The 27,695-nt window shown below is 30.3% G+C and overlaps 1 protein-coding gene across 7 annotated transcripts in view; it reads right to left on the bottom strand.

The window, feature by feature from the left end:
• Nucleotides 1–27,695, bottom strand: part of LOC107439046 (homeobox protein extradenticle) — a 315,422-nt gene that overhangs the window by 4,597 nt on the left and 283,130 nt on the right. For 3 of the 7 annotated variants that reach the window (XM_043039033.2, XM_071184571.1, XM_071184572.1), the window contains 3 exons: nucleotides 17,906–17,932; nucleotides 7,762–7,922; nucleotides 1,642–1,725 (listed from right to left, as the gene is read on the bottom strand). In XM_043039033.2, the coding sequence (XP_042894967.1) occupies nucleotides 1,642–1,725; nucleotides 7,762–7,922; nucleotides 17,906–17,932 (272 nt within the window). Of the gene's footprint in view, nucleotides 1–523; nucleotides 636–1,641; nucleotides 1,726–7,761; nucleotides 7,923–17,905; nucleotides 17,933–27,695 lie in introns of all 7 variants that reach the window. The other 4 variants (XM_021145349.3, XM_071184573.1, XR_006224678.2 and 1 more) reach the window with 3 other exon arrangements.

The following is a 27,695-nucleotide window of genomic DNA, read 5'->3' as shown; positions in this document are numbered from 1 at the left end:
TTAGATGGATACTTTTTAAGTCTAGAACTAGAACAGTAATTTTTAGATGGATATTTTTTAAGTGCAGAACTAGAACAATAATTTTTAGATGGATACTTTTTAATTCCATAATTAGAACAGTCATTTTTAGATGGATACTTTTTTAAGTCCAGAACTAGAACAGTAATTTTTAGATGTATATTGTTTAACTCCATTACTAGAACAGCCATTTTTAGAGGCATTTTATTTAACTCCATTGCTAGAATTGCTGTTTTTGAATGTATACTTTTTTTTAAACACAACTACTGGAACAGCCAATTTTTTGATACATACTTTTTATTTCATTAAAAAGAGATATCATTTAAACTTAAGATTATTCAATTTCACAAAATCAATGACTTAAAAGTTACACGGAAGCTTGTAAAATTATTAAGTTCCAAACATAACATCGTTTCAACAAAATAAAAAAAAAAAAATAAAAATAAAAGAAACATTCAGTTGACTTTAAAAATTTAATAATAACGAATTTTTGTAAAATAATTACCCTTTAAGTCCCGTGACGTCATCACTAGGAGAAGATATCGGTTCTAAGCGATGACGATTTAGGACGACCCGGGACTTAAAGAGTTACAGAACTGGACCTATCCCATCACAACCTAGTGTAAAAAATCAACTGTAAGTAAAACTAAATACAAAAATATCAAATAAAAATAAAAAAAGAATCTACTGTCAGCATAATGAAACACGTGATCCCGGTTGACCAAATTTTTAACTTATTTATCATCCTTGCAAAATATTATGATATACATAACTAAATTAAAATATCAATACTCTTTAGTTAGATAAAGCTAGTTATTAGTTAATGATTATAACATAAAATTTGTGTAGTACAATTTATTCAATATTCTAGTAACAAATGTTTCTTTACTTAAATCTTACCAGTTACCACACTACTAACTTAAAAAATCACAATTAAATAAATAAATTAAAAAAATAATTAATTATAATGTATTCACATTTTTATTACATGATTTATTTGTAAATATTTTTTCATATGAGGTGTTAGGTGTCAAGCAAATCCGATTCTCTTTTTCTAAAATGAATCTTTTTAAAATTATTTGGAAGTGTATGCAGGTATACTTTAACATTCTGAGCGCACATCCATTTAATCATTCTCCATTAAAAAAAATAAATTTTTTTTAAAAATAAGTTCAGGATAAACGAAAAGTTATCTTTACAACTTTGACTAGAATTGTCAAAAAAATAAATAAAAAAACAAACAAACTAGTTTTAAATTTTTAGGCAGGTTTTTTTTTTAGAAATAAATAAATAAATAAAGTTAGCATAGTTTTTAAAATGCAAAAATATCAAAACATTTAAAGAAATGTTTGCGGCTGTGATTTTTATTTCGGCAAAACTGCGACACACTTCTTTTTCTTGTCTGTCTTGCATTATTTTGTCATCGAACCTTTTCTGTCATCGTCTTGTACCATTTTAAATCGAACAGGCTTTTTAACTAGCATTATTAAAATGCAAATACATGATTTTTCTCTCTGGAAAAACTGATCTATCTGATGCTTTAAGCCAAACAACTCACATGCCTCCATTATATGAAGTATAGTTATTTTTATTCAATATTGATAGTTAGATAGATTTTTTTACCTGATGCATGCTGGGATCGTAGAGACCACCCGATCCGTGTTCATACCCCGCTGTTTGGGAGATGACATGCCTGAGGGCGTTAGCCTATGTAGAAAAAAACAACAATAATTCATTCCACATCTTGAGATTGCAATAAAAAAACCATAATAAAATTCAAGCTGCATTAAAATTCATACATAAAACTAGACATTTCACTAAAGTAATAGGCATAACATCAGCGATTTATATACACCGAAGAGCCATTACATTATGACCAACCTCCATCTATAACAATGGGCTCGTCCAGGTTTTCATGGTTTCTTGCCCAGGAACAATGTTTTCATGGGGCACATTAGGACCCATAATCCTCGCAGAACAAACTTGAACATAGTTGCAGACCAGGTTCACCCATTCATTGCACCAGTTTTTCCTGCTGGGGAAGGTGCAGGATAATACACCACGTCATAAGGGTCGAATCGTCATGGATTGGTTCGAGGAACATTCCAGTGACTTTCAAGTCATGTTTTGGCCCCCAAATTCACCTGACCTTAATCCAATGGAGCATTTGTGGTCCTACTTGGAAAAACAAATTCGTGCTGCTACGCCACCCCCTTGCAATGTGAGGGAATTGCAGGACCAGTTGGTCGCTTGGTACCAGATACCTCAGACTACCTATCAGCACCTTGTGGAATCAATGCCACGGCGGGTGCTAGCAGTCTTGAGGGCTAAAGGACGTCCTACATGTTATTAGCAGGGTGGTCATAATGTAATGGCTCTTCGGTGTATAAATAACTAAACATTTCGTAACAATTTGGAGGTATAAGATTTTTAAATCTATGCTGCGCATGGTAAAATTGCTTGATTGAAATATTAACCAAGTTGAACCTATTATGAGTGAAATTTAATCTTTGAAATACAACAGCTTAAATCAAGAAAAGTAAAACATCATTTTTTTAAAGCTAAATTAAATAAATTCTGAAACCAAGCTAAAATTTAAATCACGGTTTAGGATAAATATTAATTATAATTCACGTCGGAAAAATATAGAACTAAAAACGCGAATGAATTATCAGAGNCCCAGGTTTTCATGGTTTCTCGCCCAGGAACAATGTTTTCATGGGGCACATTAGGACCCATAATCCTCATAGAACAATCCCTGATGTCTGTAAGCTACTTGGACATAGTTTCAGACCAGGTTCACCCATTCATGGCAACAGTTTTTTCTGCGGGGGACGGTGCAGGATAATGCACCACGTCATAAGGGTCGAATCGTCATGGATTGGTTCGAGGGACATTCCAGTGACTTTTAAGTCATGTCTTGGCCCCCAAATTCACCGGACCTTAATCCAATGGAGCATTTGTGGTCCTACTTGGAAAACCAAATTCGTGCTGCTACGCCACCCCCTTGCAATGTGAGGGAATTGCAGGACGAGTTGGTCGCTTGGTACCAGATACCTCAGACTACCTATCAGCACCTTGTGGAATCAATGTCACGGCAGGTGCCAGCAGTCTTGAGGGCTTAAGGACGTCCTACATGTTATTAGCAGGGTGGTCATAATATAATGGCTCTTCGGTGTACAAATAACTAAACATTTCGTAACAATCTGGAGGTATAAGATTTTTAAATCTATGCTGCGCATGGTAAAATTGCTTGATTAAAATATTAACCAAGTTGAAGCTATTATGAGTGAAATTTAATCTCTGAAATACAACAGTTTAAATTAAGAACAGTAAAACATTTTTTTAAGGCTAAATTAAATAAATTCTGAAACTAAGCTAAACAAGCTAAAATTTAAATCACGGTTTAGGATAAATATTAATTATAATTCACGTCGTAAAAATATAGAACTAAAAACGCGAATGAATTATCAGAGTACTTAAGTAAACTAATGAAATTAATTTTACCTACAACCACACTAACTTAATGAGAAGAAAAAGAAAATTCGAAATATGATATGATGTAGTTTTATGGTTAACAACAACACATGGGAATAATCTCCAACCTCATTTTGCAGCGAGGAAAAAAAAAATTATTTGGCGACAATTTTACAACGATGGTTTTTATTTTACACAAACTTTTTTCTTCTTCTCATGGTGCTGTCTTCTTCTCCTCGCAATTCTTTCCACTATCACCTCTTCAAGCTCATCGGCGGAAGAAATTAGCCAACTCGCCGGGGAATATCTGTCACTCAAAGGTACAGCCCCAGCACAGCGTGGGGCGCGACAAGACAACCCGACCGCCGCTTTAAACAGGCCTCGTTAGTAGGCTTCTAATCGGATTTTGGATCCAGGACTTGCCTTCTTATATTTTTATCTTCCTCTTCCGAATTAGCCCTTGCTTCTTCTTGTGTGCAGGGGCGGCGGTGTAGTAGGGCGCTTCTTGTTTATTGAATTAGCTGCGACACGCCACGTCAGTCTAACAAAGGAGACTTCTGGTAGAACCGATAGCGGTAAAAGCGCAGAAGATGGAGTTTTCTCGCACAACTAAATTGAATTCCGTTTTCTTGAGGTACTGGGGCTAAATTGTGGGTGGGTGACAGTCAACTTAGAGGGTGTCCCCCAGGGAATCTTAAAGAGTTCTAAGCAGACGATGTGATATGCCTCGGTAAGAAGCACCAGTTAAACGGTGATATTGAATATTGTAGGGCAAGTGTAAGATGCCAGCGTGTTAGAGCTTCATTCAATTTTTATAACTTGTTTTTTTTTTTTTACTCTTTCTTACTAAATGGAATAGTGTGTTTTATTTTTTCAACCAATTACATAAGGAGACGATTATATGAAATTATATTCGGTAGATGCTGTTTTTCAAATTTTTGCTGGGGATAAAGTCATTTAATATTCAAAAAAGCTGATGTTGTTCCAAGACACGTAATGAATTTGGGTGACAATATTTACATTTTATATCATGTACACTTAATGCAGCTAATAAAAATAAATCATAAGTCTTAATCTGTTTATCAAATACATTTTTAAGCAAACCAGCTATATTAAAAAGTGGGAATGCTTAGAGTCAGTTTCACTGTATATGCGTAAAATTTTTCATCAATTGTCAATGTTCGAGTTAAACAAAACAAAAATTAGAGGATAGTTTTACAAGAAATTGATAGCAATGTTTAGAGGTTAGAAACGTGATGATGAAAACGTTTAATAATTTTATTTATTTTAAAGGAAATAGGGACTATCGATTTAAAATTTTCACTAAGACGGAATTAAAAGTCGTATGTTCATTTTTACACTAATTATATTATTGTTTTAGCAAATACAAATTGGACGAACGATAGTCAGCTCAGTATATGTTCCTACTCAATATAGCACTTAACAAGGTATTTTTCTTTAATTTGGTACTGAGCATGGGAATATTAAAACAATATTTGTCGTTTTCTGCTTTAAAACTCAGACGCCAAACATTGGGTAATTGTGTAAGTAACCACGGTTAGCCTGACGGCAAGGGGACTCTAACCCATAATCCGTCTACCACATGTCAGCCCTGTGGTCGGTGCAAGCCAGATGCGGAATTCGTACCGACCAGCCCTTGCTGGGATTCGAACCCGGTCCACCTCATTGGAAGGCGAACGCTTGAACTAAATCTGACGCAAATAACAGAGAAAAGATAAAGATAGCTGGGGGCCTCCTGGAACTCGGGGTCAAAGAAGATAAATTTATTTTAAGGTAAATAGCTCGATTTACGTAATATTATTCTCATTCAAACAACTCACTGAAATTTTTCCCCTAATAAACTAATTTTTAAAAACTCTAAAAACTAGTTTGTTTAAAAAATGTTTTTTTTCTCTCTCTTTCTCTGTGATGTATTACAAGATAGAAGACTTTTCTATTCAAAGAACGCAACGAAATACTTTAAAAATAATTTTATAAATTCAAATAAGTTATTTAATCTATTTTAATAAAAAATAAAAATAAATATTTATCCTTTTACAAACGCATTTATTAAAAAGATAACAATTTCTTCTTAACTTTAGAAATAAAACGAAGAAATAATTCCGATAATGATAAAAAATTATAAAAGATATTTCCAATAAAAATTTGAACACACTTCTTAAACATACAGAAAAAAAAATAATCTCTTTAAATCAACTTAATAATATGTAAAAGCGAAATATAAAAAGAAATCTGATTAAAATTTTTATCGTTTTAAGAAAACCATCGAATAAATAAAAAAAGATAATCTCTAATTACTGAAGACATTTTTCTTTATCACTTTACAAAGAGGATTAGATTTATTTTAAAATAAAGATGCTCGAATACATAAATAGTTCAGTCATCAATTTAAACAGAAAAAAAAAACACTAAGTTTAAAATCGCGAACAAACTTTAATCTTTAAGTCGATTATCGCAACTTTTGATGATAAAAAGAAACAAACGCGTTTAAAAAAAATAGCCAATTCCTTCAAAAAACAAACAAAAAGGATTGGTTTAAAAAAATAAAAAGAACGAACGAGACGGAACATTTTAAAATTAAAAGAAGGAAAAAAAAATGGCTCGAACAAAGTCGAATCAGGGATAAAAGTTCTTTTTGAAAGCTTTATGTTGCCATCCTAACTGCATATTTTTACATTTATTCCCTCTACTTTTCTATAGTGCCGCCAGTTTTATGTCGTGATCACGCTTTAAGCTCACTTGACCTCTTTTAGAACTTTTTTTGTGCTCTTCACTTCATTTCTAATCTAATACTGATTTCTTTTCAGTTTTACATTGGTATTTTTCCTCAATCGTCTGCTTTCAAGAAATCAAATGTTACAAAAAGCACTTTAAAAGAAGTTTTTGAATTTAACTTCAACTACTATGTTTAGTGTTCAGTTAATTGCGGAAAAATCGTTTGCTGATTTTCAAAAGTTTTCTTTTTTTTTATTCTTTTATGCTGGCATTGCCTTGAAAAATCACTTTGAGGAAAAGAGAAAGAAAAAAATAAGATTATACTTCAAGAGCTCCTTGAAAATAAGTAAATGAAAAATTTCTCCAACCTCAGATTTTTATCGTCGATCTCGGTTAAAAAGAAAAATCGAATTTAGAAAAATTTTTCTATGATTGCAGATGAAATGAGAAAAAAGAAATCCCATTAATTTATTTCAAAGTCATCAAAATAATACTAACTTTGCATTTCTAAAACATATTAATAGGTATTATGTTTAAATGCGGAAATAAATTTAAAAAAAGGTAAAAAAAGGGACTTTTTAATATATACACGTGACTTCTGCTGATGAGAAGGATCCAGAGGTTATAAAATGTAGGCTGGTACAACTATTTTTTTATTTTTTATTCCTTTTAACAATATCAGAAAGAGCACTTTTTCACAGTATGTTTTGGATCCAGAGGTCATAAATTTAATAAAAATACAAAGAATGGAATAGGCAGGTTACGAATGTATAAAGATTTCACCATAAAGAAAAAAAATCCTTTATGCCAGGATACAGGCCAACGATGGAAAGGCAGACCTAGCTTGTGATAGTTAGATAGAATCAAACAATGTGGATCAAAACCTTGGTTATCAATGACACCAAGGTTTGTTTGCCAAGATCAAAACAATGGAGAACGCTAGCAGGTAAAAGAAAAGCTTCGAAAAAACTTCTTGGGATAGCCAGGGTCTAACCCCGGCTGAAAAGCTAATGAAAAAGACATGGAAATTACTGGAACATTGAAATTACTATCCAACAATCAAATTGATTAAAAAGCCGTTTTTATCATCAAAAGTTATAAACTGACCATTTTTTTTAAAAGTAATTTAGTGAAAATATTTAACAGTTAATAATATTTAAGAGTAGTGAACAACATTTAATTTGTAATGTCAGTGAATCTAATTATGTGATATAGTGGATATAACAATACGTGTGGTGGAATAATTTTTTAGTAGTCCGAAGGATCAATTTCATTACGAGTAAAGCATTTTTTTATGAATTAATTTGCATTGAAATCATTATTTTAGCTGTACACACTATTTAGTTGAATAACATGCAATTATGCCAATTCTTAAGTTTAGGAATTTAATAAAATTGTACTTGGAGATCGAAATCGATAAATAAGGTGCATGTTACCTTTTGCAATGTGATAGTTTACCCTTTTAAACTTTTCTTTAAATAGCTAACAACTACATGTTTTTTTAAAATTAAAATTATATGTATTAATTACCTGTGACTGTACATTGGCCCCCATGGACTGGTAGGAGTCCCCACCATTCAAGCTCATGTTATACATAGAATCCTGGGGTGCCCCAGGTGGCGGTGGGCTGATCATTTGACCCGGTTGCTGACCTTGAGAAGTTGGCACCATATTGTAAGGAGAAGAACCCGCTGTAAAGAAACAAATACAGGAATTCAATTTATATAGAAGGGTAAAAACATAGAACAAATAATCGAATCCTTGAAATGTGAAAATAGTATCTGGCAAAAAAACTGGGGGAATAAGCATGTTAAAACGAACTAATTTTATATTTAAGCTCACTTAACTAAATCTCTAACAAATCGCTTTGAATGAAATAATATCTAGCATAGATTTTTAAGATAATTTCACCAATTCCTATAAAATGTTACTTAACATGTTAATACGTGCTTCAATCAATGGTTCATGGCTCAGTCCATAAAATTGGCGTTTTATAGTTTGCGATAGTCTGCTTGAATTTTTTTTATACATATAATTTAGTTTTATATAATTAAACAAATTTCAAATTTAATCAAAAAAGTGAAATAAGTTGATTCATAAATGAATTAAATAAAGTAAAAAGGAAACGAGACATAACATATATATTTCAATTAAAAAAAAGTGATAAAACTGAAGTGCATGTTTTTATCACTAAGGTGATTACGCGCATCTCTCTACAAACATAAACAAAATTTTGTTCAATATTTTTTTAACGTGCTTGAATCATCAATTTATATAGTTTTTAAATATATTTGTTCATTATGTGTCATAATTACATAATGATCTGTTAAACACTGAGTTTAGTAAACATTAAACAATATACCATTATTACCCTTAAAAAATTATAAATTTTGACTGAATCAATTAAAATTTACACTTACTAAATTTAATATGGCAATATTTTCAGTTCAAACGCAACGTTAAGATTTTTAGGGCTTGTAGACGACGGTACGGTGAGGTTGATAGTCGATTTCTGATATTTGTTAAAGTCCGGCAAGTTTTAATTTAACTCCCTTTAATTTCAAGAATGTTAACCTACTGCCAAATTCAGCTTGCTTTAATGAGTGGTGGCTACCTGATTTCGTATCACATTGTAAATGTGTTGAAAATCATGAAATGAATACCCAGAATACCCTTAGTATAAAATAGAACTAGTGACATAAGTACATCTATTGCACTAAATGTAAATTAAGTTTAAAATTAAATAAAAATAGACGATAAAATTTAACATAGTCTTGATTAAGAATCCATTATTTTTAACAAAAAAAAATAGAAAATCGATATTTCGCCCCTAAGGGTGTTAAATAGGGGCTGAAAGGTTGTAATATAATAATAAAATGAAGATTTTTTGTGTATGTGTCTGTGTCTCTTTCTTATATCTCCAGGACCATTTGCGTTAGCGTCCTGAAATATGGGCAATGGGTAAAAGGGTTAATTTTAGCCCTAGAACTTAAAATTATTTAAAAATTTCAATTAGGAGAGACATTTGAAAAATTGAATTTTCTGTTTAATATAGCATTAGCCGTTGTCTTTAACTCTAGATTGCCTAAGGAAGTCATTTTGACTGCTTTTAATTTCAATTAGAAAAACAATGATGCATATAATGACACAATTTCTTAGAATTTTGTACAGCATATAATTTTTTTATTGCTAATATTTACTAATAACTTGTTATATAAGTGTAAATAATATAAAAAATATTAAAAATTAATTTTAAACATTTTTCTTTACGCATTATTTATTCTTTTACAATCTAGTCATTTTGACTGCTTTTGGGCAATATATAAAGTAATCTAAAACCACGTGTTTATTTTAGTTATGCTTATAGATTGTGTTTCTATTAAATTATATAATTTAAAATCAACGGTATATGAAATTAAAAAAAAAAGAAAGCATTGTACTGAAAAGAAAAATAGATGGAGAAATGGTACTAATTCGTTAAAAAGAAGCATAACAAATCGCTGTACTATAAGTGACGCTAATGATGCTTAATTTTGGTAATATGTCCTAAACGAATTTAAAAAAAAAAAGCTACGTATTAAGAACCAAAACAATTGATAAATGGTAGCTGTTCACTGAGGAGAAACTTAAAAATTCTTCATATTGTTATTGACGCTAATGATGTGTAATAAATTTTGATAATAGGCATTACTGATGTAATGGTAATTGGTGCAGTTTTAATAGTTAGCAGTGGTATAACGATACCCATATTAGTACATTAGGTACCTATTATATAAAACTGTGTATTACTTAAAACTGTACCTCTTAAAACAATGTTGTGCATTTTTATAAAAGAATTTTTACGTGAACTTACGCTGAATTTTTTTTGTCTAGTATTAATTCTTTTAAATTTTTTTTTTAGTACGTCAAAGTAGACAGCAAAACGGTATAAATAATTTGCGTTTTAATTAGCACTATTTTTATAGGCATAAAAAAACTCTAGATTTTTATAATAGTTAAAAGATTTTAAATATATATGAATAGAAAACAGGAAAAAAAGAATAAATAAGGGGACAGAAAATTTTATTTTGATCAAGTTTATGTTTTGCAATTTACGTTTTATATATAAGTATAGTAATAAAATGCTAACAAATTGAAAATAATAAATGAAATTCAAGAATTAAATATAGAATTTCTTAGAGAGAAAAAAAAATTGAAAAATCTAAATTTCTAAAATGACTCAAAGATGCGAATTTAGAAATAAAGGTCGATAAAATACTTGTTTTTTTTTATCAAAGTAACAAACAATTATACTAAAATAATGAAGTTTTTCCGAAAAATAATAGACGGTATGCATTTTAAACAAAACGATGAGGAAAAACACGAATCATTACCCGCATATCACAATTAAGAATGAGTTATAAATCTGGTCATCTCAACATGCTGTCAACTTTGAATGAAATCCCGGAAGTGACGTGGTTACACAATTGAAGATTTATTATGATTGCCAAATTAAAGAATTAATTAACAATTAAGACCTTCGAGGAACACAGGAAACAAACAGGGCTTTAATCGTTGCCATATTCAATTTTGTTGCGAAAGTTAAATAAAAATTTCCATAGGAAGTAGACAAAAATAATTTCCCAAGCAGACGGTTAATAAAATGCTGCCATATGTAGTATACTAATAATGGCACTGTAGAGAGAAATATGATTTATGTAAGTTACGTCACATCCTTTATGCACTCAAAGTGTATTAAATACCCTAACGCAAGCAAGGCACATGCGCGAATTGTGAGCAACTTTAAATTACGAATATCTACTGAATGATTTATGGAGATTTATTATCATTAACAAATAAGCAGGAAATAAACATTTAATTTGCCGTAAATTAATCATGTTCATTTCATGAAAAATTAGAGTAAGAAGTTTGCATAGCTGGGAAAGTCACGCAGGTTCTTAAAAATAATGCAATACGTGCAAAATTGCATCGAAAATAAAAAATAAATTAATTAAAATCTGGAATTTGATTGAAAATATCAATCATAAAAATATTAACTTTTATGCTGAATGTTAGCATTTGATAATAGCCGTCTTTCTCATTTTAGAAATTTTATTTGCTATTTATTCTTGTTTGCACTAATAATAATTTATTTTATAAAGCTAACGTTTTTAAGTTGGCAAAAGAACAATTAGTTCTTGTGCGCGATTTCAATGTCCCTCATATTGTAAATAGACGTTCAAAATATGTTAAAGAATGTTGAAAATATGTTAAAAATATATTCAACATAGAGGAATTCTGACGGGAAGAAAATACATAACAGACAGTTAACTTAAGTAGCCTGGGTTTGGCTAATATTTGAAGACAAGATTTGTTAAGAACGTGTTTAGCACAAGGCATCTTTAACAGTTGTATAAAAATAACTGTATTAATGTAACAGACATTTATGTAAATCTCGCACCATTAGTCATAACAATGGCAATTTATTAAGAATCCTGATAGCATAAACAAAACTGAAGGCGCTTTTATAAATCAAATCATGCACAAATCAGATCATACAAAAGCACAAAAAAGGAGAAGAAAAAAAATTCGAAAAAGGGGAGTCAACTGAGTCTGAAGGAAAGGATTTAGGCAAGTACATATTTACGAGATGTCTCCTATACATGTCTTCACATCCGGGACATGTTTGACAAAGAGCTGATAGCAGCAAATAGCCCAACTAAAGTCGTCAGGAGACACAGAGTGTCCATAGCATTTATCAATGACCCCAAACTTTCTCACTGCTTAACATCCATCTAAGTATATATCATCCCCCCATGTCTGAATTTATACGGCAGGGGCTTTCCTTTTTCTTCTTTTTTTTCTTTTACAACCCACGCCCTACAGCCACGGAGCCCCGGCGGGGCAAAGTAGTAGGCAACGGTCAATTGGGGAATAGTCCTTGCAGAATGGATACACACACAGCCAGCGATAACACCAGAAGATTGAGAGTGACTGCAAAGTAAATAAATAACTTCCTTCAGAATCTAAAAAATATAAAGAAAAGCGGGATAGGGAAGTGCCCAACGGGCGAGGAACATGTCTGCGGGATAGTCCCATGGTCGCCGTTATGCTAAATCCAAATGGCCAAAAACGGTGACCGGTAGAATGGATTCATGTAAATTTCCCTCCCTTTTAGGACTAGATGTATATATGCATGTACATTCGTTGAGACGTGAGGGTACATAACAAGGCTATGTATCATGGGGCATTCCATTGCTGACATACTGTATCTTTAGAAGAACAGAAAGGGAAGAAAATGTTCGAATGGGATGGGGATGTTATGCACAGGAGGTGAGGGAGATGGGGTACCCCTTTTGTTGCGTGCGCCATGGCTTCAAAGACTTGCTATTCGTCTAGCGATGACACAACGAAATGGAATAGCATTAATGCATCAAAAACCTCTGGCATGGGAGATGAGAAAGCTTTTTGCTGATATTGCTTTTGGGGGAGATATGTCTTCTCGGTTTTCTTCTCATCTTATATGTTTTATATGTATGGTGGGCGCTATTAACTGTGAGATTATGTGCTGACTGCGCTCGTATAGTTCATAAACATCTCCACTAGCACCTTTCTTTTCTTATTTATTTTTGATACAGTTTACTTAGATGCTATTATTTATTTATGAAAAAGATTTTTTTCATAGCTTTCCTACTATTGCTGTACAGTCTATATTATATTTTCAATTTTATGGATTTGTATTAATAAATACGAAATAAAATATTATGATTTCAAAAAGTAACTTTTTTTTCTTCTTCCAAATTATTAAAAGATATTAACTCAGAATTACAAGTGAAAGCATTTTTTTATGAAATATTGGGCACGAAATAATTTTATTGTAATTTTATATTAAGGACGTTATAAATGAAAAAAGAAATACGTGTTGACAAAGCATTTTTTCCACTGTTTATTCATAACACTGTTATAAACACTCTTTTCAATGACAATATGTTTTTGTTACTCAAATAAATAAATAAATAAAACTAATTAATTAGTTTAATGTTCGAATCATGTAGCTTTTAGTGTTGGGGAAAGAAAACATTAATTCTGGATTTTTGGCCAAGCCTTTTACAATTCTGACCAGCCCTCATAAAATATTAATTTTAAGTTCATTTATTTCGATGGATTGTTATGAATTGTGTTTAAGACTTTGATACAGTCTAAATTATATAATAATCAAACTATATGATAATCTTCATATAGTTTGAACAGCAATTAACTATGTAAAGATTGGTTGAGAAAAAGGAAGTAATTTACAAACAGTAAATTCCGAGAAAATTGTATTATCAATGTTCAAGTTTTCTACGAGTAGAACTAAAAGTAGCAACCACAATTCTCGAAAACATTTCGAAATCTTCAACCAATGATTTAATTGTTGAGTTTCTTTTCATCATTAAAAAGCACTCCACATCATAAAATTAAGCGATTACGTGCCCCACTGTAAAACCTTCGCTTTTTTCAATGGCAATATTTTGATCCAAGTTTTATATTTTGATCTAACCTTATACTCTCTTTCATTATCAATATTACAATCTAACCTCTGCCTCTTTTTCTTCAATAGCAATACCATTTATTTACTTTTGATGCAAGTCAACTCTCATTCCCGTCACAGATATTAATGAGGAAGATTCAGATTGCATTTTACTTATTCCTTTTAGTGTTTAGAGCTATTGAAGGAGCACAAAAGAAATCCGCATGGGTGGTCCAATTTTTTTTTCTCCAGCCTGGACCATCCTCCCTGGAGACGGAACCAAAGAAGTTGATCAGCACTAAGTACCAAAGCAAGTAGGAATAAATAAAAGAAAAGGAGGAAAAAATGCACCAAAACCGAGAACACAGAGAATGGAAATCCCGGAAATAACAAAAGAGATGCAAAAAGGAAGGACAAAAAAAAAAAAATCAATTTCCCAAATGGACAGGCATTTTTTCCCCTTCCTTTCAGAGTTGGCTGCTGCTCTTTTGTGTAGTTTATTTCTTTAAGGGCAATTTTTCTGTTTCAGAGTTAAGAGTGGGGCCACTTAAGGCTATAGACCATTCTGCGAAGCTTTTTCATGCTAGAGGCAATCCATTTTTGACTGTGCCCAGTATGAAGCATAGCCAGAGATGGAAGAAGTAGGAAGAAAAAAAAAAAAAAGAAAGATAGATCGTCCATTCAACATGTTGTTTTTGAAGCTTAGACATAAAACAGAAAGACTTAAACAGATTTGTTTCGCAGCGATAAAAAATTTACAACTGTTATGAATAAAAGTTCAAATGTTTTTTTATGTGCTTCGGACTTTGGTTGATTTGATTGAAAGCATTTTTTATTTGCCTGCTAGACGAAAGGTTCTGAAGGTTTTTGAATTTCTCAATTGTATTAATCCAGAAGTGTAAGTTCATTTTTATCTTAAGTATGCCCAACTACATTTAAAAAAAAGTTGCACTACTTGTGTGTTTTAAATACATTAAGTAATTTTGCAGATATATTGTTATAAGTTCAAATCTCATACTAATATTATACACAGATTTATTTTTTCAGTCATCAAACGGGTTTATTATTCAAACGTTACGAAACATTTTAACAAGCTAAATACTTAATACGCCATGTTAATATGTTTCCTAATGCATGTTGAGATAACGTGTTCACTCAACTTTCAAAACAACCTCTTTCAGGTGCTACTACTAGTACTTATCTACTGCATTAATAATATATATGCTTCGGAATAAAGTTATTTTTTATTAAAAATCTTTTATATTTGTCTGCAATGCAAAAGTTTTGAAGATTTTTGAATTTCTGTACTAAATTTATTTCAAGGCTTTTCATAGAATTTGCTTTTATACGCTTATAACACAACTTTTAATTTTTTTCTCGGCGCTTAGAATTTTTAATAAAAAGAACTATCGGATGCCTTGTGGTCATCAAACTTTCCACCCAGCAGTTAATTCACCTCGAACTAACAAAATTACTTGGCAAGTAATCAATGTAGTAAATAATACTACAACAGTTGTAATATTTCCTAAAAACTGGGGTAAAAATGTATTTGTTTTTCCAGATATTAGTCTGCTTCCTTTTCGTTTATTCAAGCGTAATTTTATGAATAGTAGTAATTTACGAAGTACAAGTATGGTACAAGTAGCGTAATTTAATGAATGTAACAGTTCTAATTTCCCATTAAATAAATTACATTATTTTTACAATAAAATATACATAATATAATATGCAACACGCATCAATCTAAAAGGTAATTAGTGTTCGTCTATTACAACAGCATCTCTATAATTATAATTATTTAAATAATTTCCTTTATTACTATAAATAGCATGAGTTCTTAAGTCACATACTTAACTATAGCCATGCTTAAATAAATTTTTCTTACATATTTTTTTTATCAGCGTTATGTGTTTAAATTATTTATTTCTTTTTTAACACCTGTTAATTTTTTACGATGGAATTGTCCTTCGATATATATTTCGTTGTTGGGAAAGTAATTTCATTGTTTCCCAAGAGAGGACCAAGACTGTACTTTTTTCACAGTCATTTCCCAAATAAGCCGCATAATTATATATTTTGATAGCTTACATAGCAAGGATAGGTTGAGAAAAATTTCTATTTAATAGTTTCTGGTTGGCGCCTTTTCAAATATGGAAAGTGAAAAGCAGCATTTTTGGCATAGTTTACTTTTTTACAATTGAAAAGGTAAAAATGTTGCTCAAGCAACAAAGAAAAAGTATTCAATGTGTATGGAGAAGATTGACAGAACGCCAGTGAAAAATTGGTTTGCAAAATTTCGATCCGGTAATCTTGCTGCTGAAGATGCACCATGATCTGGAAGGTCAGTTAAAACTGATGAAGACACAATCAAGGCGAGAGCATTGATGCGAACTGGTGAGTTCTTGAGATCACTGAAAGATTAAATTTATCGAATTTGATTGTTTCATGATGCGCTTTGGTTAAATCTCAAAGCTCGATATATGGGTTTTCTCCTGTCTTTACTGTAAGATCTCGTTGGCGTCTGAGATTTGTTTCTCAAACGTTAAGAAAATGATCCATTTTGGAAGTGCATTATATCTGGTGACGAGAAAGGGGTTGTCTACAACAATGTTTCGGTCACTACAAAAGTTTTTATACTATAAAACCTTTATTTCAAATGAGGAGGTTAAAAATGACCCGGATTAATTTTTTGTCAGCAAAGAACAAAAAAATTTAAGAGCGTGGAATAATGTTACTTCCAGAACTATAGCAAAAGGAATTGGACCAGAATGAACAATTTTGTATTCTATAAAATATTTATTCACTATAAGAAAAGGGATTTTCATAGGGAAAAAAATTACTTTTCGAACAACGAAATAATTTATTTATTTTGCCTTAAATTGTTTATCTTTATTCATTTTTATTTTAAATATGATAAATTATAAATGAAATTAGTAAGATGTACTTTAAATTTAAAATTTTTTTTAAAACTCATATCATTAAATATAAGTTTCCTCAAAATTCAATATTTGTTTTATTTCATTTTAATTTATATTAAAAACAATGCAACAATTTCAAACTTTAACATAAATGAAAAAAAAACATATTATAATAAATAAAACAATTAATTTAGCAAATTATTTGGGGGACAAAAATAGGTCAATATTGTTATTAGAAAAAGTCCAATTTTCTCTGAAAAATCGAAACTTAGCACACTAGTTAGCGTTTTAGTTATTAACTGTTCCAAAATTTTACACAACCTAACTTTTCTGTTCATTTTAATCAACCTTAGAGTGTGTGAATTAAAATTTAAGAGCAAAATACTGCTTTATAACATTAAAAATTCAGTTCTAAAATCAATTTTACATAGTCTGAATTTTTTTTCTATTTATGTTAATAAATGTTAATCGTATCTCTTAAGAGCTAAATTTTTAAAAAAAATCTTAATGTTATTCTGCGACAAATTCTAATTTGTATTAATTTTTTTCGTATTTATTATATTTAACATTACGTTTTTTAATCATACCTCAAGAGGGAAAAATCTAATAGCAAAAACGGAATAATAACACAAGAATTTTTTTACTAAACTATTTAAAATCTAGTTGTTTTTCGTTTCTATAATCTTCTTTTCATTGTGTTTTATTTTTATATATGAAATTCTTTGTTGTTCACAAGGTTAAATTCTTTAATAAAAAAAATTGAAAAAATAAATAGAACTAATTACTTGAACTATTTACAAGTTTTATCGATTTTAAATGCATAGTTAATAATGTAAACTAATAAACTCTTACACTGCCTTTCTATCAACTTTGACTTTAAATATTTCCTTCTAAAAAATTAATTATCTAAAATATCATGCTCTTTTAAAATAAATCGTTACTTTTTGAAAATGTCTGCTTTTCAAGACATGTAAATCAAAGGGTGGAAAAAATTCTCTACAATAAATTCACAGTAGTTACATAATAAACTTTATTTCTTATAAAAGAATTTCGGTCTTGTTTGACTATTTCATTAAATAAAAAATGATTCTGTATTCAATTATTGTTCTTTTTTTCTTCTTCAAATCTTTGGGTTTGTTTTTTTTCCTTCAATATTTCAATGTCACTCTATCATTTTTAACAACCGATTATTAAAAATTAAAAACTTTTGTCATTAATACATTTTGTTAAAAAATAAAATTTTAAAATTCAGATAAGAGTATCATACCAGAGCTTGATGACAGGCGGGGGCTTCCTAAAGGACAAAAGAAAAAAATAAAATCACAGATCATCACAAAAACTGAATCCCATCTGCGATTGTTAGTAACGCAGAAGCATCATTTTACAAAAACAATAAAATAAAACAAAAGAAATAAGCATAAAAATTCCAAGCTTAAAAATAAAAAGGAAAAAAGACAGTATAAGGGAAAAAATAAACATAAAATAGAAAATAATTATAATTGGCTTGCACTTACTAGATTATTAATAATGGCAATTAATTAGTTGGGGCAGTAAGCAGTGATTTATAAAAAGTTAGGATTATGAGCAATATGTTAGTAATTAGTTGATGCTGCAAGTATTAGCTAAAAAATTTTTTGGATTACACGGAAAATTATATGAATTAGTTTTTGCTTTTAAAATTATATTACTAACGTGTTATTATCCGCTGATTCAGTAACGCTAAAATTTAAAATAGTTGTAGTGAAATCACACTATTTAGAGCTTTACGGCTATAAAACAATTAAACTGGTTTTAATAGTGTTTGCAACCATATTACCAACTAAAGAGTAATTTATTGTAGAAAGTACACACGTATAAAATAAGTAAACGGACATATTGGCAAATAGTTTTTTCAACCAGAAAAATATTCACGCTATGGCTATCTATTAGTGTGGAAAACAACCTAAGCAATTCCGTGGGAATTAATACAGGCCTAAAATTCAACGCAAGTACATTTTCAGTGGCCAATAAGAAGTTCAGTATGAATGCACCCTTTTTAATACTTTGAGCTTTTTTCGAATAAATATCCAAGCGATGTGTATGGAAAACCGCCAGGAGAGATTCTATGAGAATTCATACTGGCATGAAATTCAACGCAAGTGTGTTTTCTATGGCAAATAAAAGATTTAGTCTGAATGTCTNAAAGAGTTTTGAGTTGATAGTATTTAGTGTTATTATTTTCCCAATAATCACGAAGTCAAAATTGTTTGACGGCACGTCTATGACCAAATTAAACAATTTTTTAGAAAAAATGGCACGTTGGTGCATAAAGGTTCGCCACCCCTGCCCTAAGCAATTCCATGAGAATTAATACTGGCCTAAAGTTCAACGCAAGTACATTTTCAGTGGCCAATAAGAAGTTTAGTATGAATGCACCCTTTTTAAGGAGGTTTTTTCAAATAAATATTCACGCGATGAGTATGGAAAACAGCCAGGAGAGATTCCATGAGAATTCATACTGGCATGAAATTCAACGCAAGTGTGTTTTCTATAGCAAATAAAAGATTTAGTCTGAATGTCTACTTTTTGATATTTTGAGAAACTTAAGGTGTCTCCTTTCTATTTTTCTTCTAAGAATGTGATGGTAACGAGTCTCGTTGTAATAATGGAACTATATGCATACTACGTTATTGAATACTTCATGAAATATAGAGGATAGTGTCACCTGAGCCACAACACCAATTCTTTTAAAGGTTACATATTTGTAATGTCAGTAGTATATTAGGCCACTAACATTACAATATAAATCATAAAAATTATTGGTATATGATCAACATATTTAGTCGAAAATCTAGTAGCGGGTTAGTAAGCAACCCACATTAAAGTTTTTCAATATGATAAATATTCTCCGAGTTTTAATTTTTTGTGAGGAGTATAATAATTAGGTGATAATGGTAATACAAGAACGTATACATAAAGTGGCAAGATAATAAAAATTTCAATTACAAATAGCGTCAAAATGCCTTTTATTTGTTAAAAACTATTAAACAACTTTAGAATTTAACATCATTTCGAAAGTATACATCACTGAATTTCAGAATAAAAATTAAAATTTTTTATTGATAAATAGCATCAAAAGATGTACACGAATAACTGATTTTGTTTATACTTAGTCAGAGAATTAAGCTTAAAAATCATAAAATTAGGCTTAAAATCTTAAAATTCATGAATTGGACAAGTTCTTTTTCTTTTATGATAAGTTGATTATTCGCGTTTAAACAAGTTCAATTTCGGTAAGTTTCTTTATACATTTTTAATCGTCTATGTTTATTAATATAATTCTAACTGAACAGCATAATAACATGCTTATAATGAAAACAAATAACTAAAATGCGTTTATACGCCATTAAAACCTCAAGGTTATAAGCTAACGGTTCAAACTGTGAATAAATTAGTTCTACAAATATCAGTACTGTTGAAATATTAATACGGTGAACATATCAGTTGATTGTTCAGGAAACATTAAATTAAGATGTGATATTAAATTGCGAACAGCCAACTACTGGAATGTGGAAGTTCATCCACAGAGCAGCGATCAAATCAGGCATTATTTTGAAAATTAGTCCTATAAGTTGTTGGTATTAAAGGCAATATTACAAAGATAATCTGAAAATTATAAGTTAAAGCAAGAAATAACAATCAAAACAGATAGTTCTTGATACAAAGTAGTCAAGAATTGGTGAAGCAGCATATATAATAAAAGCTTTCAGAAAAATTTTAATATTTCACGAATTTAACTTGCCAAAAAAAAGGGGATATAAAAACGAAATATCATTTAAGACAGGGATGGTAAAAACAGCCGTTGGCATTGAAACATTTAGTCGGGGGAAAAACTTTTTAAATGAAAATTGCAAAAGGGAGGAAGTATTGGTACTTTAATTTAAAACAATCCCCCAAACTAAGCTGGAGGGAGAAAGGAAGAATTATACCTGCCATTCACTAAAATAATTGTGTGATTCAGAGTCAAACAAAATTTTGAATTCAGACGATTTTTTGACAGTCTAATTTCAAACGATATATTTTGGTATAATGTTTTGATTAAGTTCAAGAAAATAAAATTGAATATTAAAAGGGATAACCCAAAAAAGCATTCTCCAACATAGAACATGCATAAGCCATTTCTTTTTTTTTCAAAAATATTTCCACCTTCTGGTGTCGAGGATATTTCTCAAAGTAAGGGATTGAAAAATGTTATGAAATGTGAAAAAAAGAAAGTATCAAAACAACAATGAAAAAGTACCTTAAAGTTCGGTGTGGAAAAGTTATTTTATATATTCTTAGAGAAAAAGAAGGTAGCGATACCACTGAATTTAATAACTTTGGTGTCAAGGTTCATAGCAACGGCACAACTGAGGCATTTTCCTTTGAATTCTTTTTCCTGCATTTGGTGTCTTTTAGACTCAATTTTTTGAAAGGCGAAAATTGAATTCAACTTGATATATATATTTATGAAAATTTGAAAAGCTGAAAATTCATGTATTGAAAAATATAGGGGAAATATAAATTCATATCCAAAGGAACTGAATAGGTATATCGTAGAGTATATAAAGGAAAAAGCTAGAATTTTTATATTATTTTAATTATGTTTTACTTTATTCACAATACTACTTTTTATAGAATATATTTTTGAACACTATAGTAGTTAATGAATCGAACAAGTTCGCGAGCTTTGTTTCCTTCAATACTAAATACTACAAATACTGTAACTTACATTTGCTTACTAAATCATTACATTACAACTCGACTACATTAATGTAGAATTGTAATTATTACTGTTATATGCCTTAAACATTAGAATAAAACAAAGATTTTTATTGCGATACGTATTACTATTTTACTACTTTCGGATTGAAGGTTTTGGAATACAAATCTAATTTTGAGATAAAAGCATTGAGATAAAATTGAGTAATTTTGAGATAAAAGTATCATTTTGCAATCTATGACATATGCTGAAGATTTTTCAATTTGTTTTGGAGGGGGACAGCTGCTGTTGTTTAATCAAATATCCCAAATCAAATTCAGTAAATTGCTAATCAAGATTGAGATTAACAAAATAATAACAGCAGATTAATTAAATTTTATGATAATATTATCATCGGTGTTACATTAGGTAAATAGAAATGAATATTATACTTTCGTCACCTATGCCATTATGTTGAAAAATTGAAAAGCATTAAAATGATCAGTTTCAATTCCCATCTTTAAAATTTATTTTGAGATATTAAATAAAAAAGATAATATCTATTTTTTAAAGTGAATTTTTCGTTGGCTCTTGATATTGCTATTTTAATCATTTAATTCCAAGTCAAGTGAATAGATAATGAGACACATAAGAAGTATTAGCAGATTTTCACTTACCGTGAATTTTAAAATAAAAACTATATACACGCATGTCATCTATACCATACCTTGCAAATTGCAAGTCGAATAATTGAAATACCTAAAAAATTTCCTAATTCACCTGTATAAGTTACTCGAACTAATGAAATAAATGTCACAAAAAAACCTTTGTTAGAAATCTGCTGTCATTATTTTGAAAGGCCTCAAAGTATGTTCTTTCTTTATCAATTGATCGAATTAATAGGTAAAAGAAAGCAATAGTTTGGATTTAAAAGAAAATCTCGATTCAGTTCAATGTCTAAAAAACCCAGATTCAATCGAAATGTCGTTGGAAGTTCAGAGAAAATTTGCCCAGGTAAGTCTACAGCTGTAAATTTCCTGGACACGGTAAAAAAAAATTTTCCCGCAAATTCTGTTTTTTATTTTGAGTTGGCACACAATATCTTCCTTCAGCTAGGTTGTCAAGCGAATTTAGGTTCGGAAGCTTTTATAATGTGACGAGAACCAGTACGTGGTAAGAGAACGAAGTGTCGGACAAGACTCTGAAAATAGGGAAAAAGGCTCTGGGGACAGGGAAAAAAAATACCAGGCAGAGGGAATAAAGCATCCAAAAGAAGACGAAAAAGATAGTAAAAATAAAAGGGAAAACGAAACCAAGATAGTAGTTTCCGGAGAAGAAGCTATATTCAATGTCCAATCGTGACCGAATCTTGTCTGCTGTCACCATGAGGGGGGAGGAGGTTGGCTTCCAGCCCATCCCACCAGCGTCCGAGAGCATTGCAATTTGCTGGACGGAGCATTAGAATGGAACATTTGAGCAAGAAAGTGAGTACCAAAAGAAAACGGAAGACAGCCAGATCAAAAACAAAATAAAAACCTCTAGGAAGATAAAATTTATTAAAGTACGTGTATATGCAGGGGCGCAGCCCAAGAAAAGTGGCTATTCAATTAGGGCGCCCCTTTCTGTCAGTTCCTTGTCAGAGTATGGGGATTAAGAGGGCACACACCTACTATTTCTTTCCCAAAAGCCCAAAAGAGAAATATGATAAATTACAGAAAACGCAAACTTTTGCCTGCCGGGCAGAGGTACTTTCGCCAATAAAATTCTCGCCAAGTAATACGTCTCAACATCTAAGAGGACTTACAAGATATATTTTCCTGGCCTTTACAGATCTCATATTCTTTGCATCTTTAAGAAAGGGTGAGAAGCAAGTCATAGAATGAAAGCCTTACCTTTGAAAAATAAAATTTACTTAGGCCTCTATACTGAGCAACGACCTTCATTTGGAAACAGTCTATGCAAATTTCAGAAATTTTTAAACAAATCATTTACACAACTAGTAATAAAAAAAGCATTTGTGTATATTTAAAAAAAAAAAAAAACGAAACTCAAGACCACAGTTTTACTCTAAAATGAAAATTTGCATCAAATCCAGGTTCTTTCTTTCATTAGCAGCTAATTTCAATTTTTCCCCCCTCCTATTTCGCGTCAGTTTATTTTTTAATAACCGCTTTTTGGGGATTTTTAAATTTAAAAATGGAAATCATTCCACTTACAAAAGCATGAATCTGTAGCTCAATGTAAGAACAATCCACGTTTGAGTTTGGCGAAAAGATACTTAATCGAAGGAGGGGGGAGGACCAAACTACTATCAGAATAAAACTCCACTTCAACATAACAATAGGAAGAAAATTGCTTTGATTGAAGTAATATCAGATCTCAAACAAGGGAGAACTAAATGCTATTTTCTTTCTTTTTGGCAAGAATTTTTGAAACTTAGTTGATAAAATTTTGACATTGGCTGTTTTTGCATTTCACCTTAAAGATATTTCTATCGTTTTTTTTCTTCCAAATAATCCCAGAGCATTGAAATTTTTAAACGTAAGTAATTCTAAAAATAAGTATACACATTTCTTTTTTCATTTATCTATTTTTGATTAGCAGATAAAATATATATTTTTTCGAAAAGCTTTTTTTTTTAAAAAAAATAATAATATTGTTCACAAACGGCTATTTTGATATTTTTTTAATCACATTTTTACGCAATTCAAATCGAACATCAATTTTAAATTCGACAATTTTTTTTCCTCATCAGTATGAGTTTTGACACATACAAGTATATTCCTTGAATAAAGTTCTAATAATTTCAGTGATAAGCTGTGCTATTTTTCAAGGATTTCCTTATCTCTGATTTATTTTTTATCAACTGATGAATTCAAAGAATATGCGCATATTAATATTTTTATTAAAAATGTATAATTTTATGAATAAGAATATTATTATCACTTTCAAGCGATTAAATGGTTTCTTTTTTACTTACTAATTTTGTTCATTATTCTGCAGTTTGTTTATAAACTATCTTTTGATCGATATATTACATACTTCATAGTAATAGTCTCTAAGCTTTGAAACTTTTGAAAGGCATATCTAAATTAATTAATGCTAAACATGCAAGTAGTAAATGTTTTCTAAATTTTCAGTATAACAGCCGGAATAACTTAAGACACATATATCTAATCTAATTCATTAATTTTAATTAAACCAAATGTTCATTCTGGTTTTTCTTTCCTTTATTTTGGTATAAATTAGAAAATAGTTAAGAAAAATTCTTCATTGACTGTTCTAGTAGCGTCAATTTCGTTTCGATTGCACGCGGGTTCATAATTTTATGAAAATATCAAACTTCCATTATAGTTAGTCCTCAAAAAGCGTTACGTTTTTTTCCCGTTGAAAATTTTACAGCACCAGATGGCGCTATTACTCGGAGAAATCTCATTTAATTTACATAGACTACCTGCTAAACAATCTTTTATATAACTTTTTTTTAATATATTTATTATGCTAACCAATTGGTTTTTTTTCAGAGGTATATTAAACATGCTTTGTTGTTTTCACTCAAAATGCTCTTTGGGTTAAACATAATGAAAATTGCCTAATTTTTTTTAAATGAAACGAATAAAGTAAACTTCATAGGCTGTTTGGTGGCGCTGCTATAAGCAGCCTAATAAAATAAACCTTGTTGTAGCGGTTTTTAATTTAGATTATCCTATAATAGAGACTTATGGAAATTTCTTTTTGATTTTTGGGTCTTGTAATTCAGATGATGTAATTAATTAAGAAAAAAATTCAATAGGTTAAATAGAAAATGAAATTTAGTTTTTAATTTTTAACTCAGTTTGAAGATCATGAAATTCCTAAATTATGCAAATTATAGTGAAAGTGATGAATTTTGGAAAAATTATTTAAAGTTAAAATTTCCACATTGAATTGACTTCATCGGTGGCTGGTTCTGATAAATAGAAATGTAAGTACATTTTGCAAATTAAATTTCGTTATCTATTATATTTTAAAATTTCGATTATACTCCTATTTTATGATCATCATATTTATGTTTAACTCAATATTACAAATTTAAACTACTTTACAGTTAGTAAAACCATTTATGGGGAAAAAAACAGAAAAAAAAATCTATAGAAAAATTATAAAAGAAATATGAAATTAGAAAGAAAAATTGCCATTCAAGAAAATATCGATTTAGACCGGTCAGCATTAAGCCTAAAAAAATTCCATCACATTTCCCGCCAGTCTTGACAGTTTCCACTATGCTTAGTCAGCATCCGTCCAGGGGATATCCATGATGGGGGTAGAGATGCTGTCTCCATGACAACCGCTGCCAACAATCCAGCTTGCCACTCACCCCTTGACCTGGCCAAGCATAGGCACGCGGGGTCTACGCCAGGGTAATCACGATGACTGGAATCTCGGACCGATGGACATGCATTCCTCTGGACTGGCGACATGAAGGCGACGTTGCCCACACCCTGTTATACCCCCCTCTTACCCCACCGAACAGAATCCGCTTTGATAGTGAAATCGCATATGTAACACCTTCGCACCCTCTCATTCCCAACCCAGTGATCGGGGGTGGTAATTCTAGCCTCTTTATCGCCCCCCGTGGCATGCTTTCTCGTTGTTTTGGTAACAAGGGGTAATTATCTTTTGACTTGTATCGGAGTTGGAGAATTCCGTTGGGTTGGGGGGAGAGTGAAGTTTCATCATCTCCAGCACATTTTATTACGGCCCTTAAGGATTGGAGAAAGAGGGGTAAAATGCATTCTAATCGAAATTGGTCCGATATAATAATATCTATGGAGAGGGCATGTTTTGGTATTAAAAACTATTATTTAAAGGAACAGGATACTTCAAAGCTCTTGTTCACTACGTAAATTTTGTTTTAAATCCGGACTTTTGATGTAAAAAGAGTACAGCACAATATTGTAATACTTGCTTGATATGCCGATCGATTTATGTACTTCAATATTTAGCTCAATTTTTCTCGCAATAACACACACATCTTTTGGTTAAATAGGGAAATCTTTATAGCTATATGGCCTTGAAAAAAAATTGAAGAATAGCTGAAATTCGTTTCACCTTCGATTTCAATTTTTATTAAGAAAAATATATATAAAATATAGATCATACTATTTTTATTTTATTTTAATAATTGTTGTGAGCACAGATGTAATTAAGTGATTTATATATATATTGCCAACTTGCTCCGGACAGCAAATATGTATTTTAAAGTGGTAGTTTATCAATTGTGGTTCTTGGTTTAATAAATTAAATTTGGTAGATTTTTATCCATCACTATTTCTAAATAATTCGTAGGCTTATATAATTCACCACTTTATAGTATTTAAGGCATACTATACCTTTCAAAAAGCAAGCGAAAATAGTCAAATATTTTCAAAATTTACTTTGTAATTANTATATATATATATAGAAGATTTTTTTTCTAGAAAAATTTTGTTATTCTGAGCAGATCAATTTTTTTCAATCAATTCTTAAACTACTAACTTGAAACGCTTTTAAATTAAGGATTAAATTTCAGTTTTAAGCGATTGAAATACATTTAACCTTCTGTTAGTCTGAAAGTTTTTGCTCTTATACGTGTCCGCTTTCTTACTAAACAAGCAAGTCTTTTTCCCGAAGGCTTAAAAACAACCACATCAAAGAGACAGATCATTTCACAGACAATACCAAAAATCCTTGAGTGTGCAAAATTCGGGACATTCGGCAATATTTAATACTTTAAATTAGTGTAATTTTAATTGCGATTTCAGAGGACTAGACAGCTGAAATACTGCTAAACACTGTTTTCTATAAAATCTCCAAAGTTTATACTTATAGTGATTTCCCTGAAAACTCTAGGTTTTCCTGTGAAATTTTCAGTTATTCATAAATATTTGAAATTTTAATTACTGATATGATAATTCGGTATAAAATTTTCTACATTCCTTTTTATTGAAAGAAGTTTCCTAACATTTAAAAAAAAATAAAAACACTTTGTTTAGAAATATAAACAAGTGACTTTGATTTTGTTATTTATAAATATATGAAATTTCGAAAGCTAAGCAATAACTCGTTTTTCGGTTTAAAATTTCAAATCTATTTTTATCAAAAAAGGTTTTTAATATAAATGAACATTATGTTCAGAAATATAAGTCAATAAAATGACTTGGAATTTATTATTCATAAATATTTGAAATTTCGAAAGCTTAACAATTACTGACTTTTTGGTATAAAATGTTCAATTTCTTTTCATCAAAAAAAGATTCTTAACACAAGAAAAACATTGTGTTAAGAACCATAAAAACAAGTGACTTTAAATTTATTA

Source organism: Parasteatoda tepidariorum, chromosome 8 (assembly GCF_043381705.1).
Source record: "Parasteatoda tepidariorum isolate YZ-2023 chromosome 8, CAS_Ptep_4.0, whole genome shotgun sequence".
Classification (NCBI taxonomy): domain Eukaryota; kingdom Metazoa; phylum Arthropoda; class Arachnida; order Araneae; family Theridiidae; genus Parasteatoda; species Parasteatoda tepidariorum.
Note: the sequence above shows the minus strand (reverse complement) of the source record. Positions and strands in the feature narration are given on the sequence as shown.